The sequence below is a fragment of the Pristiophorus japonicus genome, chromosome 12 (assembly GCF_044704955.1).
Source record: "Pristiophorus japonicus isolate sPriJap1 chromosome 12, sPriJap1.hap1, whole genome shotgun sequence".
In the NCBI taxonomy this organism is placed as follows: domain Eukaryota; kingdom Metazoa; phylum Chordata; class Chondrichthyes; family Pristiophoridae; genus Pristiophorus; species Pristiophorus japonicus.
The window spans coordinates 145,105,657-145,122,521 of record NC_091988.1 but is presented as its reverse complement, the minus strand read 5'-3'; the positions used below and the strand labels follow the sequence as shown (position 1 = coordinate 145,122,521).

The 16,865-nt window shown below is 44.3% G+C and overlaps 1 protein-coding gene across 2 annotated transcripts in view; it reads right to left on the bottom strand.

Moving 5' to 3' along the window:
* The window catches only part of slc9a8 (solute carrier family 9 member 8), a 100,225-nt gene extending 87,084 nt beyond the window's left edge, over nucleotides 1–13,141 (bottom strand). The window contains exons 1-2 of one of the 2 annotated variants that reach the window (XM_070896005.1): nucleotides 12,799–13,141; nucleotides 123–310 (exon numbers count right to left, since the gene is read on the bottom strand). In XM_070896005.1, coding sequence (XP_070752106.1) covers nucleotides 123–310; nucleotides 12,799–13,067 — 457 coding nt within the window. In that variant the 5' untranslated portion in view covers nucleotides 13,068–13,141. The remainder of the gene's footprint in view (nucleotides 1–122; nucleotides 311–12,798) is intronic. The other variant, XM_070896004.1, reaches the window with a different exon arrangement.
* Between the last annotated feature and the right edge of the window lie 3,724 nt (nucleotides 13,142–16,865).

The following is a 16,865-nucleotide window of genomic DNA, read 5'->3' as shown; positions in this document are numbered from 1 at the left end:
GTGAGCTGCAAAGAAAATGGCCAGTTCAGGGTCACTAGACTTTTTAGTTTCAAAGTCAAGACTTCTGTGAGAAAACCTCATCAGAAATCAGAACAGATCAACCTTTTGTGTCAGTGACATACCTAATATAAGCAGACTAAAGAATATAGTCATTCCACTTGACTGTTCTTCTTCTTGTGCTTCAGCCCCTGTCTGCAGAGGTAATATAGGTTTTGGCGGAGTTGGTGGAACCGGTAGTGGAGTAGTGACGATAATGGGAACTGTAGCGGCTTGCTGCGTGTCATTTTGCTCTGCAGTATTATTTGGCAACCTGAAATTAGTGAAACAGCAAGACGATTAGAAAATGATTACCTCCTTATTTTTGGAGTTGATTACAATACGATTGTCACTATGCATGTTGGTCATTCATCCATCCTCTAAATAAACCAGATAACCGAAGAATATTGTACATAATAGCTACACTGTTCTTGAACAGTTAAACATTTTGCATATACCACACATCGCTAAAAATGTATCACAGAAAATCTATCACACTTTTCTGATTGGCTTTAACAATTCCTTATTTATTCAATTGACCATGCTAATTGGCTGCAACATTGACAAGTAGGAAAAGCTAGAGAGAAATTCTCAAACAATTTTTCCAGTCCACAAAGCCAAATGTTGCACCCAAGATTCACCTAACATTCTGCCTTTCAAAAGTAAACTGTTCACATTTGAACTTCCATAGAATGAGGGTATTGTAAGGGCCACAGTTATATTAACAGTCATTTAAAGTGAAATGTGCAATGTGATCTGGGAGACATTTGGTTCTGACACTGTAATCACGATGGTTTCCAATTCTGCAAACAATGGAAGTAACTATAATCTGATAAATAAGGAAGTAGTTAACATGTGCAAAATGTGTATTTCCAAGAAGCCCTGAATAATAAAGTGAAGGAATAAGCTGATTCAGTGTTTCTGTATGCAGTCTGGCAAACAACCCAAAGGAAAGCACTTGTTGGACACCGTCTAATTTACAAATTTGTTCAAACATGCTCATAGGAAATATTTTTAAAAACACATGGTTTGATGTAATTTAGAAAAAGAAACGTTATTCACGGATAAAGAAGGACACTGGGGCTAGGGGAGAATCTAAATAGCATTTTTGGAAGAGATCGGAAAGTATTGCTAGTTGAATAAAAATGAGTGTGCATGCATGCAAGGGCAAAAGAGAGGAATACGTAGTACATTTAAACAAGAAAACTCAAGGACAAGAATCATTCCTAACTCTTCTCATCTTAGAAAATACTTTCGCTACACCTAAACCTTCTGGTAAATAAACCCGAGAGCAAGTAGATGTAGCATTTCCTAAGTGACCAAGTTTTTAAAAAAGGGAAGCCAGGGTGAAGGGCCAAGACATGCGACAGTCAATGGGCTCGATTTTCCCCAACCCCTTTTTTCGCCACACTTACCCTAAATGCGCTGACTTTGCGCGCTGGAAACGGCGCCGAAAAAGTGGCCCCATCCTGTCCACTCTGCCGAATCTCCTGTGTCCTAGCGTGGCGTACATAGTGCAGTGGGGGGGGCGGAGCAACAGCCCAGCGCAGAAAACACTACCGGCACCTGCACGCATGCACAGTGGAGTCTGTGTGCATGCTCCTCACCTTCCCAGCATGTGCTGCGGGCTGTGAGCAGAACCTGATGCTCACAGCTCTTGTCCCCGGCTGAAGGGACGCCCCAACCTTCGCCGCACCCTATCCCCGGCCGAGTGGCCTCTCGCATCGGCCGGCCAGTGCGCTGACTTCCTGGTTTTATTTTTTAGTGAGGAGAGTTTTGATGTCGGGGTGGGGGCTCTTTAAAAAAAAAAACTTCTTTCTGGGATAAAGGTAGGACTTCTATTTTTTTTTATTGCTGATTGATTGCTTATTACTTTTTGTGGTTTGTTTAGTGCTTTGTAAGTCTTGGTACTTTAAATGTACTAACCTGCACCGAATTCTTAACTGCCCGCAATGTTTTTCAGAGCTAGCCACATACACTGACCCAAGTTGATTTGGAGTAAGTTTTAGCTGGCCAAAGTGGCATAAATGGCCAAAACTGGTGTAAATGGCTGGGAACACCCCCTTTTGAAAAAAAGCTTTTAAAAAAATCATACCTAACCGAGTTGCTCTGGAGCAAGTTTATTGGGGAAAATGTTGTTTTTTTAAACTTACCCCAGAAAAACCAACTTACTCCAAAAAAAATTGGAGCAAGTCATGGCCAAAATTGAGCCCAATAAGAGTAAATCAGTGGATGAGATAAATCAAGAAGTGGTGATTGGGTGACTCCAAGCTTGGATTTTAGATTGCAGGAGGAAGGAAAGACCGAGGGATGCTATATGTTCCACATTTTTGAGCTCCAGCACGAATAGTTAGGAGACAGATATATGATCAGCAAGAGTTGGAGATACCAAGCCCATCTGAAATAATAAACATCGATATATATTTAAGGATAAAAATTTCATACACTTTGAACAATTATCAATGCTGCTCCGACATTTTGCTTATTTTACATGGATTGGTCCACAAAGTTGGAAGACATGGCACAGGTGGAGTGGTTCTGAAATGGATCGAAAATTGGCTGAAGCAGAGGGTCAGTATGAAGGAGACAAGTAGTGAGGTGCCTCAGGGACCGCTCAATACTGGCACTATTGATCTTTACAACATGTGCAAGTAACTTAAAAGTCAGGATAAAAACAAAACGTTTACATTTGCAGATGATACCAAACGGAGATCATGCAACGTACAAACTGGCAGCACACTGATCAAATAGAAACGAGCCTGGATGAATTAGGGAACTGGGCTAAGGTTTTATATGAACAATGCAAAGTCAAGTGATTGGCAAAAGATAACAAAACTGGCTAAATCTTATTATTCTACAGGACTTGACATAGGAGAGGACTTTGAGGACACTGGTGAATCGGTCAATTAAACTATTAGCACCGTGAGCAGCAGTCGTAAAATGAGCAAATAAGATCCCAGGATGTACAGTCGGAGAAAGAGCACAAATCTCATGTCATTCTGAGTTTGTACAAGTAATGGCCCAGCCCCACTTGGATTACTGTGTGCCATCTGGTCACCTTATTGCAAGAAAAACAACAGATATTGAAAAGGGTGCAGCAAAGATCAGTTAAATTGATGAGCTGGAATTTGGCAACTATATTATAAAGGAGAGGTTGCAGATGTTGGGAACGTTTAGTGGGAAAACAAAGGCTATGAGGTGATTGTATTAAAGTATTCAACTCAAATAATACAGACAAGACACACATCAACATGTTTAACATATTCACAGTCAGGGAGTGAGTAGAGTTAAGGAATAGCAAAAGTTATAAGGCTCCAGTAGATGCAGTGTACAGATATTCTGATAGCAGTGATGCAGTGGGGGAAATGTATAAATAGAGAGATCATGGAAGCATCTGGCAAAAAACAATGTGGCTATTAGACTAGGAGAACCAAAACAACTTGAGCAATAAAAGCAATGTATGCAGAACAGTTTTTTTTTAGAACAAAGGTTTTAGAGCAACAAGTGAACAGGCCATACCAGATTTAGTGAGGAGTAACAAACCAGAATTAGCTGACAATCTGACGATGAGGGAACGTTTTTGAAAATGGTGATCATAATAGAATTGAATTTGATATTAGGTTTGAGGGAGAAGTCAGAGCCAAAAGCAGTTCAAATTTAAGTTCGGCAAATTCCAAAAGGAATGAGAAATGAATTGACCACAGTAGACTGGGCTGAACTGTTAATGGGTAAACCTACAGACAAACAATATTCAAAGAAGTATTTGGTACGACAGACAGCAAACAAAGCGAGAAACAGTGTCAAAGTATAAAAGAGGCCGACACAAATGAAAGAAAGTGAAAATTCAATTGACTGGGAGAGCTATAAAATGCAGCGAAGTGATACAAAGATCGTATTCGGAGGAGCAAAAAGAGAATATGGAAAAAAGACTTGTAAGGGATATCAAAGCGAACAATAAACATTTTACAAAATATATGAAGAGAAGGAGTGGTAAGGGGGAATGTGGGCCTGTTAAAGACAGATACAGGCGAGACCATACTGAACAGTAAGGACATGGCACACATGTTAAATGAGTACTTTGCATCCGTTTTCACAGTGGAGGAAAAGGACAAAATACCAGCAGTAGAAAGGAACCTAAAACTAAGTCACGGGGAGGAGCTCAGTGGATTTAATGTAAAATAAAACAGTAATGGAGTAAAAAAAAATGGGACTTTCGCCAGATAAATCTCCACAACCTGGTGGTTTCTGCTTCAAGAGTATTAATAGAAATAGGTGAGTAAATTGCAGATGTGATAGTTAGAATTTTCCAAAGCTCCCTAGATTGAAGAATTGATTGCAAAATTGTAAGGGATGGAGAGAGAAACCAGACCTGTTTGACATCAGTTGTGAAGTTGTTACTGGAACCTGTCAGAGACAAAGTGAGTGTGTATTTTGACAAGTATGAGTTGACCAAAGAATTATACAATTACAAAGAACATACAGCCCAGCCCGAGGTAGAAAAGACCATCCGCCAGTTCAAGAACAACAAGGCAATGAGAGCGGCTGGAATCCCCGCTGAGGCATTAAAGTATGGCGGAGAGGCACGATTGGCTCGAATACATGACCTCATCTCTCTCATCTGAAAGGAGGAGAGCATGCCGGGAGATCTGAGAGATGTAGTAATCGTGACCATCTTTAAAAAAAGGGGATAAGTCCGACTGTGGCAACTACAGAGGAATCTCCCTGCTATCAGCCACTGGGAAGGTCATCGCTAGAATCCTCCTCGACCGTCTTCTCCCTTTGGCTGAGGAGCTCCTCCTAGAGTAACAGTGCAGATTTCATCCACTACAGGATACAACGGACACAATCTTTACAGCGCGACAACTGCAAGAGAAATGCAGGGAACAGCACCAACCCCTATACATGGCCTTCTTTGACCTCACAAAGGCCTTTGACATACAATCGCGAGGGATTATGGAGCGTCCTCCTCCGTTTTGGTTGCCCCCAAAAGTTTGTCGCCATCCTCCGCCTACTCCACGACAACATGCAGGTCTTGATCCTGACCAACGGATCCATCACAGACCCAATCCATGTCCGGACCTTGGGTCAAGCAGGGATGCAACATCGCACCATTCCTCTTCTCGATCTTCCTCGCTGCAATGCTCCATCTCACACTCAACAAGCTCTCCGCTGGAGTGGAATTAAACTACAGAACCAGTGGGAACTTGTTCAACCTTCGTGGTCTCCAGGCTAGGTCCAAGACCATCCCAATCTCTGTCGTCGAACTACAGTACGGGGACAATGCTTGCTTCCGCGCACATTCAGAGACTGAACTCCAGGACATAGATAATATCTTCACTGAGGCGTACAAAAGCACGGGCCTTGCACTAAACATCCATAAGACAAAGGTCCTCCACCAATCTGACCCCGCCACACAGCACTGCCCCCAAGTCATCAAGATCCACGGCGCGGCCCTGGGCAACATGGACCACTTTCCATATCTCGGGAGCCTATTATCAGCAAGGGCAGACATCGCCTTCGGCCACCTGAGGAAAAGAGTGTTCGAAGATCAGGCCCTCAAATCTTCCACCAAGCTGTATGGCTCAGAGACATGGACCATATACAGTAGACACCCTCAAATCGCTGGAGAAATACCACCAACGATGTCTCCGCAAGATCCTGCAAATATCCTGGGAGGACAGACGCACCAACATTAGTGTCCTCGATCAGGCCTATATCCCCAGCATCGAAGCACTGACCACACTCGACCAGTTCCGTTGGGCAGGCCACATTGTTCACATGCCTGAAACAAGACTCCCAAAGCAAACGCTCTACTCAGAACTCCTACACAGCAAGCGAGCCCCAGGTGGGCAGATGAAACATTTCAAGGACACCCTCAAAGCCTCCTTGATAAAATGCAACACCTGGAAGTCCCTGGCCAAAGACCACCCGAAGTGGAGGAAGAGCATCCGGGAGGAAGCTGAGCTCCTCGAATCTTGGCGGCAAGAGCATGCAGAAAGCAAGCACAGGCAGCGGAAGGAGCATGCGGCAAACCAGTCTTCCCACCCACCCTTTCCTTCAACGACTGTCTGTCCCACCTGTGACAGAGACTGTAATTCCCTTATTGGACTGTACAGTCACCCAAGAACTCACTTTGAGCGGAAGCAAGTCTTCCTTGATTTCGAGGAACTGCCCATGATGATGACAACACAGAAACAGGCCATTTGGCCCAAGTAGTCCATGCCGGCGTTTATGGTCCACTTGAACCTACTGTCTTTCTTTATCCAAAGCCATCAACATAACCCTTTTATTCCCTTCTCCCTCATATTTATCTTGCCTCCACTGAAATGCATACTATTCACATCAACCACTCCCTGTGATAGCGACTCCCACATTCCCACCATTCTCTGAGTAAAGACGTTTCTTCTAAATTCCCCATTTGAATTTTTGATGACTATCTTGCATTGATGGCCCCTAGCTTTGCTCTTTTCCACAATTGGAAATACTCTCGGTGTCTACTTTATCAAAACCTTTCATAATTTTGAAGACCTCTATTAGGTCACCATTCAGCCTTCGCTTTTCAAGAGAAAAAAAGAGCCAGCCTGTTCATCCTTTCCTGTGAGGTATAACCTCTCATTTCTGGTATGGTCCTTATAAATCTAGTTTGCATCCTCTCCAGTGGCTCTTGTTATATGGCAACCAGAATTGTACACAGTAATTCAAGTGTGGTCTAATCAAGTAGTGTGGATTTGTGAAGAGTAGGTCATGTCTGACTAATATAGTAGAATTTTTTTTTGGAGGAAGTCACCAGCATGATGGATAGAGGATGTGTTTATGAAAGTTGTTTATATGGACTCCCAGGAGGAAACTGATAAGATTCCACACAAGAGATTATAGCAAAAATGAAAGCACACAGAATTATCTTGCAACATGGGTTGGTATTTGATTAAAAGGTGGAAGGCTGTGAATAAGAATAAAGGGAGTGTTCTCCGATTGGTTGGATGTGACAAGTGATGTTCCCCAGTGATTTGTAATGGAGCTTTTCACCATACACATTAAATGACTGATGAAGGATTAGAGATACATATCCAAGTTTACAAATCACACAAAGTTGTGTAGATGGGAGGAGAAGTTATAAAGGGAAATAGACAGACTAAGTGAATGGATAAAACAATGATAGATGGAGTTCAATGTGGCAAAGTGTGAGGTCATCAATTTGGATCCAAGTAAGCCAAATCGGAGTTAGGTGCTCTATAGAGAGATGAGGAGCTGTGGCGGAGCAGAGATAGTTAGGTGTCTAAGTACACAAATCACTAAAAGACAAATAACTAAGCCAGGTACAAAAAGCAATCAGAAAGGGTAATGGACTGTTGACCTTTATCTCGAGGGGGCTGGAATGATGAGGAAATGATGCTTCAGTTGTAGAGCCTTGGTCAGACCCCATCTGGAGTACAGTATTTAGGTTTGGACACTGAACATCAGGAAATATGTATTAGCCTTGGAGCCAGTACTGTGCAGATTCACCAGAATTAGAACAGGATTTAAAGAGTTAAAGTATGATGACCAGTTGCATAAACTTGGTTTGTACTGCCTTGAGTTTCAAGGGGTGATCTAATTGAGATCTTTAAAATAATAAAAGGGATTAGATCGGGTAAATGGAGAAACTATTTTCTCCAGTGGGGAAATCCAGAAGAGGGTACAATTGTAAAATTAGAGCTAGGTCATTTAGGAGTGAAAACAGAAGCACTTTTGCATACAAAAGGTAATGTAAATCTGTCACTCAAAAGCTGTGGATGCTGGTTTAATTGACACTTTCAATTAATAGATCGCTAGAGGACATCAAGGAATATGGAACAAAGGCTGGTAAATGGACGAAGTACAGATCAGCCATGATCTACTGAATTCCAGAAGAGGCTCAAGGAGCTTAATAGCCTACTCCTGTCCTCCTGTAAATTCTGCAACAAACAGTGATAACTTCAGACTTGCAAGAGAGGTTGAAGAGACAAATTAGATTTAATTACTTCACACTGTGATCAATGAATTGATGAATGTATGGAAAGGACTGCCGTGGAAAGCAGTGGTGGCTAATTATATATCAGTACGTTCAACAGAGGGTTGGCTGAATACCTGTCGAAACATTTGATCGAAGGGTTTGACAAATATCATGGATGATAGTTCTCAGACACTTGGACAGCCAGATAGACCACAATAGCCTTTTCTGGTCTTGTATAGATAGGAGTACATTGACCTATAAACTATTCCACTGCCTTTACTGGACTCATGAATTGCGCACTCAAGATAGAATTTGCAATTATCTAGCGCCTTTCACTGCCTCAGGACGTCCCAAAGTGCTTTACAGCCCAATCAAGTATTTTTGAAGTGTAGTCTGTTATAATGTAGGAACTTGTGGACAGCAAGGTCCAATAAACAATTAAATAAGTGACCAGATCATCCATTTTCGGTGTTGGTTCAGGGATAAATATTGGCCAGGACACTGGGAGAACCTTCCCGCTCTTCTTCAAATAGTGCCTTGAGATCTTTTACATCCATTCAAGAGGGCAGTCAGAGTCTCAGTTTAACATTACATCTGCAGCAATTCCTCCGCACAGCAACCAAGTGCCAGTCTACAATATCGGAGTGGGGCCGGAGCCCAGAACCTACTGACTCAGTATAGAAATGGCCCAAAAATCGCGATCCGTGGCATTGTTCCAGAGTAGGGGTTGTGGACCTGCGAAAAGAATACGCACTGATGCTGCGAATAGGAGGGCAGCATAAGGCCTCGGATCCCAGGAACGCAGCCTGTGTGGAAGCAACCTGGGATCACATGGGCCTGGTCCTGGTCCTCCAATCAGAAAACAGAATTAGATTTTCCATCATTTCAGAAGGGAATCCCATAATCAGATTTAATTACAATTACTTTACAGGATTGGAATTTAATTCCTAATTCGCTTCATTCCACCAGCTTCACCACATCTGGTTCTCTTCATAAAAATTTAATTTTGCTGATAATTTATCGACATCTTTAAAACTCCAATCTTGGCAGAAACAAGAACTCATTTGATACAATTAAACTATCTGATTTGCGAGATGAAAATGGTTAAAACATACGCGAGGTGTCCCATTACGCTGATGCAAACAGACTCTATGCCTGTTTGCATCAACCATAACATTTTTGTACACAATTGCTGGGCAGCTGATGGGCAAATAGCCAAACTCTGTGCCAGCAATTGGTTTTTCTTTGGCCGTGCGGATGATCGCAAGTTCAGGATTTAGCGCATAGGCAAGCACAAATTCCAAACTTTCAGGTCATTTCAAAGGCGGTATGATGGTGTACTCGGAGTGCGTTGTTATACCCTGCAAATGCTGGCCCAATAAAAATTGAGACAGTTAATAAGCTCATTAATTCGGAGTACAGCCATGATACTGGGTGTATGTCAAATTTATTAGCATTCTTTGAGGATGTAACAACCAGGGTGGATAAAGGGGAACCAGTAGGTGAAGTGCATTTGGATTTCCAAAAGGCATTCGATAAGGTGCCACATAAAAGGTTACTACACAAAAAATAAGAGCTCACAGTGTTAGGGGTAATATATTAACATGGATAGAGGATTGGCTAACTAACAGAAAACAGAGTCGGGATAAATGGGTCATTTTCAGGTTGGCAAACTGTAACTAGTGGGGTGTCACAGGGATCAGTGCTGGGGCCTCAACTGTCTACAATCTACATTAATGACTTGGATGAAGAGACCGCGTGTACTGTAATCAAATTTGCTCACGATACAAAGATAGGTGGAAAAACAAATTGTGAGGGGGACACAGAAAGTCTGCAAAGGGAGAGAGATTGGTTAAGTGAGTGGGCAAAAATTTGGCAGATGAAGTATAATGTGGGAAATTTGAGGTTATGCACTTTGGTAGGAAGAATAGAAAAGCATAAAATTATTTAAATGGAACTACAGAATGCTGCAGTACAGAAGGATCTGGGTGTCCTCGTACATGAAACACAAAAATTAGCATGCAGGTAACAGCAAGTAACTCGGAAGCCAAATGGAATGTTGGCCTTTATTGCAAAGGGGCCAGAGTATAAAAGCAGGGAAGTCTTGCTACAACTGTACTACTTCTCATTAAGCAGTCCCTCGGTGTCGAGGATGACTTGCTTCCATATTAATAAGAATTCTCAGGTGACTGATGAGTATAATGCGGGACCTGCAGTCTCTGTCACAGATGGGGCAGACGGTGGTTGAAGGAACGGGTGGGTTGGGTGCTTTGGTTGCCGTGCGTTCCTTCTGCTGTTTGTGCATGATCTCCGCTTGCTCCTGGTGAAGAGACTCGAGGTGTTCGGCACCTTCCCGGATGCTTCGCCATTTTGAGCGGTCTTGGGCCAGGGATTCCCCGGTGTCAGCAGGGATGTTGCACTTTTTCCAAGGAGGCTTTGAGGGTGTCCTTGAAGCATTTCCTCTGCCCACCTGGGATTCTTTTGCCATGTCAGAGCTCTGACAACTGTGCAGGGCGTTGGTGAGACCATACCTAGGGCACTGTGTACAGTTTTGGTCTCCTTATTAAGAGGGATATACTTGCATTGGAGGCAATTCAGAGCAGGTTCACCAAGTTGATTTTGGAGATGAACGGATTGTCTTTTGAGGAAAGTTTGAGCAGGTTGGGCCTATACTTCTTGGAGTTTAGAAGAATGAGAGATGATCTTATTGAAACTTAAGATTCGAGTCGACTTCACGGGGTAGATGCCGAGAGGATGTTTCCCCTCAGGGAATCTAGAACCAAGGGGCATAGTTTCAGAATAAGGGATCACCCATTTAAGACAGAGATGAAGAGGAATTTCTTCTCTCAGAGGATCATGATTCTGTGGAATTCTCTACCCCAGAGAGCTTTGGAGGCTGAGTTATTGAATGTAGTAAAGGCAGAGAAAGACAGATTTTTGAACGACAAGGGAGTTGAGGGTTTATGGGGAACATGCAGGAAAGTAGAGTTGAGGCCAAAATCAGATCAGCCATGATTTTATTGAATGGTGGTGCAGGCCCAAGGCACTGTATGGCCTATTTCTTATATTCTTATCAAGTGATCTGTGATTCAGTTCTTTGTCCAATCAATTACAACTTCAATAAAATGAGATTAGTTTGATCAAAATTGATAATAGGTCTCACGACAATTTCATATCATTATCCTCAGCATCAAACAAAATTCCCCATAAAGTAAAATCATTTTGGACTGACTTGAATATGGCCGTGTGCAAGATTTGGTGACTGTGTTTATGTCAGACCTTAAAGTCTACACAATGCTGTACTGTTATAGAATATGAATTATAGATCATTACTCCCATCTAACAGAAAACAGAGAATAGAGAGTCAGGATAAATGGTTCATTGTCGGGTTGGCAATCAGTAACTAGTGGGGTGCCGCAGGGATCAGTGCTGGGACCCAACTATTCACAATCTATATTAATGACTTGGAAGAAGGGACCGAGTCAAACGTAGCCAAGTTTGCTGATGACACAAATCTGGGAGGAAAAGCAATGTGTGAGGAGGACACGAAAAATCTACAAAAGGACATAGACAGGCTAAGTAAGTGGGCAAGATTTTGGCAGATGGAGTATAATGTTGGAAAGTGTGAGGTCATGCACTTTGGCAGAAAAAAAATCAAAGAGCAAGTTATTATTTAAATGGAGAAAATTGCAAAGTGCTGCAGTACAGCAGGACCTGGGGGTACTTGTGCATGAAACACAAAAATAAAGTGTGCAAGTGATCAGGAAAGCCAATGGAATCTTGGCCTTTATTGCAAAGGGGATGGAGCATAAAAGCAGGGAAGTCTTGCTACAGTTATATAGGGTATCGGCGAGGCCACACCTGGAATACAGCGTACAGTTTTGGTTTCCATATTTAAGAAAGGATATACTTGATTTGGAGGCAGTTCAGAGAAAGTTCACTCGGTTGATTCCAAAGATGAGGGGGTTGACTTATGAGGAAAGGTTGAGCAGGTTGGGCCTCTACTCATTGGAATTCAGAAGAATGAGAGGTGATCTTATTGAAACATATAAAATTATGAAAGGGCTTGACAAGGTGGATGCAGAGAGGATGTTTCCACTGATGGGGGAGACTAGAACAAGAGAGCATGATCTTAGAATAAGGGGCCACCCATTTAAAACTGAAATGAGAACAAATTTCTTCTCTCAGAGGGTTGTAAATATGTGGAATTTGCTGCCTCAAAGAGCTGTGGAAGCTGGGTCATTGAATAAATTTAAGACAGAGATAGAGTTTCTGAACCAATAAAGGAATAAGGTGTTAAGGGGAGCGGGCAGGGAAGTGGACCCGAGTCCATGATTGGTTCAGCCAGGATCATATTAAATGGCAGTGCAGGCTCAAGGGGCCGAATGGCCTATTCCTATTTCTTATGTTAAGTACAAAAATTGGTAAAAATTAAAAATCACACATGAGTTTTACCATAAATAGGAGAGCAGGTACATAAACTGGACAGGTGTATCGCTGCTGGAATCAGGCAGTAAATAAATGGTTTGGGTATCAATTTGGTTTAACTCCATGTTGCTAAACTAGCTATTTATTTTTAAAATGTTCACTGACACTTACAAATCTCTTTATATTCACCTTTAAAAATATTGAAATATGTTATGATAAAGCAGTCCTTTTAAAAAAAATCCCCCCCAAAAGTTTTCATATTTTAAAAGATTGCTTGATTTGCCGAAGCACAACTTGTGCAGGGACAGAGCAGTGTCACCACCCCTAGCAACTACCACTGTGCGCCACTCCATCCTCCCCACCTGTCTTGTTCTCCTTTCGAGGCTTTATTTCCATCATCTGCCGAGTGGCCGCCGACGGCAGGGTGAGGAGCGGCATCGTGCGGGTGTACTGGGCCCTGGTCCCGCTGCTGGCTGTCACTGGATCCCAAGAGAGGCTGTGTCGCTCCGGCTCCGGCTCCGGCTCCGGCTTCCCCCTCACTCGGCGGCAGCGGCTCGCACTTGGTGCAGCAAGCCGCCAGTAACAGAGCAACCACCGCAAGGTGCTCACAACAAGTCCCCGCAACCACCATCCCCCTCCCTTCCCCTCTGCGCTTCTGTCCCAGTGTTTGAGGGAAGTTGACATGAATCGCCCGGCCCCTCCACGCTCGCTGCCAGCGTCACCACTTCCGGCCGCGTCGCGGTTTACTCGCGCAGCCTGCCGGGAGATTGTAGTTTGACTGCCGGGAGAAAAACTACAAGTCCCAGAGTGCCCCCACTGTCATTCACCTGGGCAACTTGCTCTCAATTTCACAGACCCCAGACCTGGCCCAAGACCGCCCAAAGTGGAGGAAGAGCATCCGGGAGGGTGCTGAGCACCTCGAGCCTCGTCGCCAAGAGCATGCAGAAACCAAGCGCAGGCAGCAGAAGGAGCATGCAGCAAACCTGTCCCACCCACCCTTTCCTTCAACCACTGTCTGTCCCACCTGTGACAGAGATTGTAATTCCCACACTGAACTGTACAGCCAACTGAGAACTCACTTTTAGAGTGAAAGCAAGACTTTCTCGATTCCAAGGGATTGTCTATGATGATGATGATGGGACCCCAATGCACCAGGTCATTGCTAATTATTCAGACAGCAATGGTCCATTAATGGAAAGAAATACTTGGATTTATATCGCGCCTTTCATGACCACTGGACACCTCAAGGCATTTTACAGCTAACAAAGTACTTTTGAAGTGTAGCCACTGTTGTAATGTCAGTCAATTTGTGCTCAGCAAGCTCCCACAAACAAGAATGTGATAATGACCAGATAATCTGTTTTTGTTATGTTGATTGAGGGATAAATAGTGACCAGAACACTGAGGATAATGCCCCTGCTCTTCTTCAAAATAGTGCAATGGGATCTTTTACGTCCACTTGAGGCAGCAGACGGGGCCTCGGTTTAAGGTCACGTCCAAAAGACAGCATTCTTCAGCACTGCACTGTAGTATCAGGCTAGATTTTTTTTGTGCTCAAGACCCACAATCTTCTGACTCAGAGGCGAGAATGCGACCCACTGAGCCACAGCTGACACTCTAAAGCAATGGTCCATTAGTTGGACTTGCTGGAATAGACCTGATACAGGGGGCTGGGATTCTTCTTCCCTCTTGGCCAGTAGGTATGATCATGTTAGCCATAATACCAATGGCTGAGGTGTTCCTAAATGGAAAAAAATGTGCCTAAGCCACACTGGATTTAATTAAGTGAAGTGTGTCCTTGCAGGGAGAGACTCTGCATTCCACATGGGCAAACATAAACTACCTATGTAAATTTGTCAGTATCTTGGTGAAAAACATTCCCAAGTCAGATTGAATGTTATAGTGCTGTGCTTCCTATCAACGAATAGTTCAACTACATGTTGAACCTCCCTTATCCAGAACTCTTATCCGGAAGCACCCCTCGTCCGTAACCATTCCTGGCCACCGGGTGGCTCATGCGCAGAACTCGGACATGAACAAAATGAAGTCCTTCCTCGCTGCTGACTCCCGCAATCGCTGGCCTGACCCCACGATCCACCGCCGCCGCAACGCCCCGTCCCCCATGATCACTCTGCCACACTCCCAGTCCCAAGCCAACCAGCCAGCCCCGATATCCCCTTGCTCAGTACCTGGACCATCCAATTTAACGTGACCACCCCTCGTCCGGAAAAATCCCTTACCAGAACAGGCCAGGTCCCGATGGTTCCAGATAAGGGAGGTTCAACCTGTACTTCTAATTCCTGAGTAGTGTTTAACTCCTTCACAAGAGAGAGTTGCACTGAATCAGGATGTAACTGTGTATTACAGCTTTCTTACAGCTGAGTGCTTCCCAACTGGGCATTCCCAATTTATGTCAGGCAGGCTCAAGTCCTCCTTCAATATTATTTTCCTTTTTTTGGTCACCCTTCTGATCTATTCACAAGGTAACAAGGGGTGTTTTCTTTAATTTGCCCTGACAAATTTTGTCTTACCCTTTTCTCATAACGCATATGCAGTCAGAAAATGTGATGGATTTTCCTATCCTGTTGGCTTGGTGCATCCAATCTAGGATGCTGATGTTAATCCTTTAGCTCTGCTTTCTCTTTCTGCTCTTTCAGTTATACTTGTCCTCAAAACTCCACCACTAGTTTACACCTATGAACAACACGATGGGCTAGATTTTCCATTATTTTTGCATGCATACTGCCCACTTAACGTCCATTTTAACGCTGAAATGAGGTGTAACGCCCATCTATCGCCCATTTAGGCACAAAATGGAAACTGACACCCATTTCTCAGTCACTTATCGCCGAGCGTTACTTTCAGCATGGACATAACGCTGAGGAAAATTAATACCGCCCGCCCACTTTTTTTGGGCGGAATCATCAGATTGGGCGAACCCAACGCCCATAATATCGCCCAGCATTACTTGCAATGTGGTCCAGAAAACCATTGGTGTGCTTAAGCAGCGCTTAAGATGCCTGGAGCACTCAGGAGGGGAGCTACAATACAACCCTGATCAGGTAGCTCAATTCGTGGTCGTGTACTCCATGCTGCACAACTTGGCTATCAGGAGGGGGCAAGAATTGCCAGAAGGGACTGATGGTCCACCTCAGGAGAGAGAGGAAGAGGAGGACGAGGGGCTGGACACTGACATGGGCCAAACAATCAGGCTGACTATGCAACCATGCCCAGGCCCCCTCCAGACTGCAGGAAAGGGCCCGTGGTGGCTACATAGCTGCAAGACTCTTACGTCAGTAGCTCATAAATGAGCGCTTTTCATGAAAGAACGTTGCTGCTTTTGACAAAGCTGACACACTGCTTTGTGTGCAGCTCAGACATCAATGGTGGATATCACCTTGGTGCCAGTTAAAGTTTAAGTTGATTGAAGTTAAGTTTAATTATACCCTTTCATGTTAAGGAATCACTAGTGTGTAATGGTCCAGCTATGTGAGACAATGCACAACAAGGTTATGTTAAATAAAAAACATTTAATACGACCATTGGTCTGAAACCATAAATAAGTTAAAACCACCCAACCCCACAAAACTTTTGAGAACATTGACATCAATCAAATGATCAACATGTCCAGCAATACAGAACACAATAGGGTGGCCCCCTCCCCCAATACCTTACAACAAATTGAAGACATCCAGATGGAGATATAACACAGCCATCACCTGCAGACATGCACCTCACTTTTCTTACCCCCTCCCCTTCTTCTCTCCACTTCTACCCCTTCCCCTCCTTGTTCCATGCTGCCTGGCCGAAGCGCTCCTCAGGTGGTGCCTCATTGCGGGGGATGAAGGCAGAGGCGGCGGTTGCACGGATACCGAGGTGGGAACATTCTCAGATCCAGAAGCAGGATCTTGATCTCGTGTCGTTGGCACTGGGGTGTGGAACCTAGGGGTGGAGTGCCGCGCTCCGGGACCACTGGCAGGTCTGTGCCACCAGTGTTCCTGGCTATCGCCTCCAGGGCCTCCACCATCCATGGAACATACTCTGTCATGGCCGGAGATGCTGGCCAGCTGTCGGGATATGCCCCCCCAATGCCTGTGGAATCTGGTGACCTATGTCAACGGTCCTCCTGGACAATGCTACCATGTCGCCCCTCTCATCTGGTGCTCGTGGGGCAGACCTGCCGTGTCTACGAAACCTGCTCGGGGTCGGCGGCGTACTGGGGATAACTGGGGTGCCCTGTGGCGAGGTGCTTGGGCCCGGTACCTCCAGAGTGGAGGTGGGAATGGCCAGAGGAGTACTCGATGGCCTTGGGGCCAAATGCCTTTTGGAGCCTGGCAATGCAGGCTCCTCAAATTCGGCGCTGTCACCTGTGGAGAACAGGCCCAGCTGATGAGGCACTGCCTGAGGACCTCCTCAGCACCAGATGTAG